Source organism: Haliotis rufescens, unplaced genomic scaffold, assembly GCF_023055435.1.
Source record: "Haliotis rufescens isolate VD_foot unplaced genomic scaffold, xgHalRufe1.0.p SCAF_18, whole genome shotgun sequence".
In the NCBI taxonomy this organism is placed as follows: domain Eukaryota; kingdom Metazoa; phylum Mollusca; class Gastropoda; order Lepetellida; family Haliotidae; genus Haliotis; species Haliotis rufescens.
In genome coordinates this window covers 18,140,695-18,143,046 of record NW_025963868.1, presented here as the reverse complement: position 1 = coordinate 18,143,046, position 2,352 = coordinate 18,140,695, and the positions used below count along the sequence as shown (strand labels likewise).

Here is a 2,352-nt window from a genome sequence, read left to right as displayed (position 1 = left end):
CACTGTCCCCCTGTAAAATATAGTAAAGGCCCTTAACGTCTCCTCCCAAGAATAACACCCATAATAATAATACTCTCGAAGTACAGTAATTAGGATCATTTAGGTTACTCCCCGGCTAGTTATAGTTTTTTGGGTATGGTGATTTTCATATTTAATCTATTTATCTTTACTTCCCCACCTATCCCGTCCGCGAAATGCAATAAATGCGAAGCGGACGTAAAACCTATAAATCAGTCAGGTGACATTTTATCACTATGGCTGGTATCAGGAAAGTGGAGTATGTCATGTCACAGAAGGGTACTGTGCAGGTATTCCTAGATGACTATCGTTATAACAAGAATGTTGTCAGACAGACATGCATTCACTGGAAGTGTGTAGACTCCACTTGTAAGGGCAGATGCACCACTGTAGGTGACGTCATCAGAAATGGCTCAGCAGTAGAGTAAGATTCATCAGTACCATGAGGAAGAGGGCCAGAGAAGAAACTATGTCGATGCGTACCCTGTACAACGGTGAGGTAGCTACAGAAGACCAGCCACAGCTGCTGCCATCGTTCCCATCCATGAGCAGTGCCTTGTACCGGCACAGGCGGAAGAAAAACCCAGCACTCCCACAGACAAGAGCTGAAGTCCAATTTGAAGGAAACTGGACTGAAACAACAGACAGCCGCCCATTCCTGCTTTTCACTGATTGCGATGCCAACAAGATTGTTGTATTTTCTACCCATGGCCAACTCCAAGCTTTGCAGTCTGCAGACACTGTATACATGGACGGAACATTTACATCTTGCCCAGATCTGTGGAACCAGGTATACATCATACATGCAAGAAGTCGTTCCTGTATGTGCCCACTTGTCTTCGCCCTCCTGCCTGACAGACAGACCACAACTTACACCAGACTGTTCAGCCGACTCAAAACAGAAGTCCAACAGAGATTCAACCGTCCCCTCGCTCCTGCCACTGTCCAGACGGATTTTGAGAAGGCTGCCATTCGTGCCGTCAACACAGAGTTCCCGAATGCCGACGTCAAAGGTTGTTTTTTTTCATTATTGTCAGGCGATCTGGCGGAAGACACAGGATCTTGGATTAGCAGTACAGTACAAGGAAGATCCTGGATCAGAAGAGCTGCTGGATTTGCCCTCCTGCCCTTGCGTGATGTCCAGGACACCTGGTTGGATGCTAAGCAGGCAACTCCACCAGTTCCGAGAACTGAAGACTTCAATGACTATATGGTCATCAATTGACGATGATGCTCGGTTTCCAATACCTCTCTTGAATCACCACCAGACAGCCGGCCCTCGCACCAACAACAATCTTGAGGGATTTCACCATGGCCTTAACAGAACCTTACCCCACCGCCACCCGAATATCTACCGATTTGTAGAAGTGATTAAGAAGATTGAGTGTGCAGACAGGACAAAAACAGTTAGACTTTGGTGCCGCCCCACCCAGCAGGAAGCGAGTATACAGAGAGACTGAAAATGGCCTGAGACGTCTTAAGGACATGTTGACTCAAGGACAGAAAACCCCAATCGAGTTCCTTGATGCTGTTGGTCATCATCTCAAACTTGGTTAAGAGACTTGAAATATAGTAGTTTTAGTGCTGTATGTGACAGAGTGAGGCCAGTTGTGACATTAAATTAGTGTGTGTACTATTTATTTATACCAGTGGTATATATAAGTTCATTATAAGTTGCCATTTTTTAAACATTTTTTCATAAGATGAAAGAAATGATGGTGCAGAAAAAAGACTAGCAATTAACATTATAACCGTGATGCAAATGCGTTACTTAATACAGTCCACAAAGAACAATATACAGGGCGCCTTTTTACTATTTATTCGTTATATGATATCAATAATTCATTTATGGATACTAAAGAATGAATTTATATCACACATTTGATTGTTTTTTATCATGAAATGTTTATTAATATCGAAAATCGGTTTTTAGATATCAATAACTGAATTCATTATCAAATGATGTACTTTATCATCTAAAAAATAAAATATGGTATTGTATCTATAGCCTTCGTCTCCGTGAACTTTATGCCTATTTTTTAATAATTCGTGAAGAAAGGTACAGTTTCGTAACATTTGCATATATAGTCATATTCAGATGATGTCTCATTGTAGTTTAATGCGATTTGAATATTATTATTTACTATCGTACTTACTTATTGTTTTAAATGAGACGTTTAAATTCAGATGTCACCACAAATTACAATTATTGCTTGTACGTTCACCACAATTGACAAATACTCTAAAATCTATGACTAGTAAACCATTAATGTACGTTGAAAAATATTATAATGTAAATGCCAAAATGTTGTATCCAGGATCAAGTAGAAGATA

The 2,352-nt window shown here is 40.6% G+C and overlaps 1 protein-coding gene across 1 annotated transcript; it reads left to right on the top strand.

Annotated features, from left to right (window-relative positions):
- The first annotated feature begins 460 nt into the window (after positions 1–460).
- Positions 461–1,243, top strand: LOC124124912. Its single transcript, XM_046488201.1, has one exon. The coding sequence runs from the start codon at positions 461–463 to the stop codon at positions 1,241–1,243; it is 783 nt and encodes a 260-aa protein (XP_046344157.1).
- Positions 1,244–2,352: the final 1,109 nt, after the last annotated feature.

Coding starts and splice junctions, on each gene's coding strand:
- LOC124124912 (XM_046488201.1), top strand. CDS start 461: ATGAGGAAGAGGGCCAGAGAAGAAACTATGTCGATGCGTACCCTGTAC.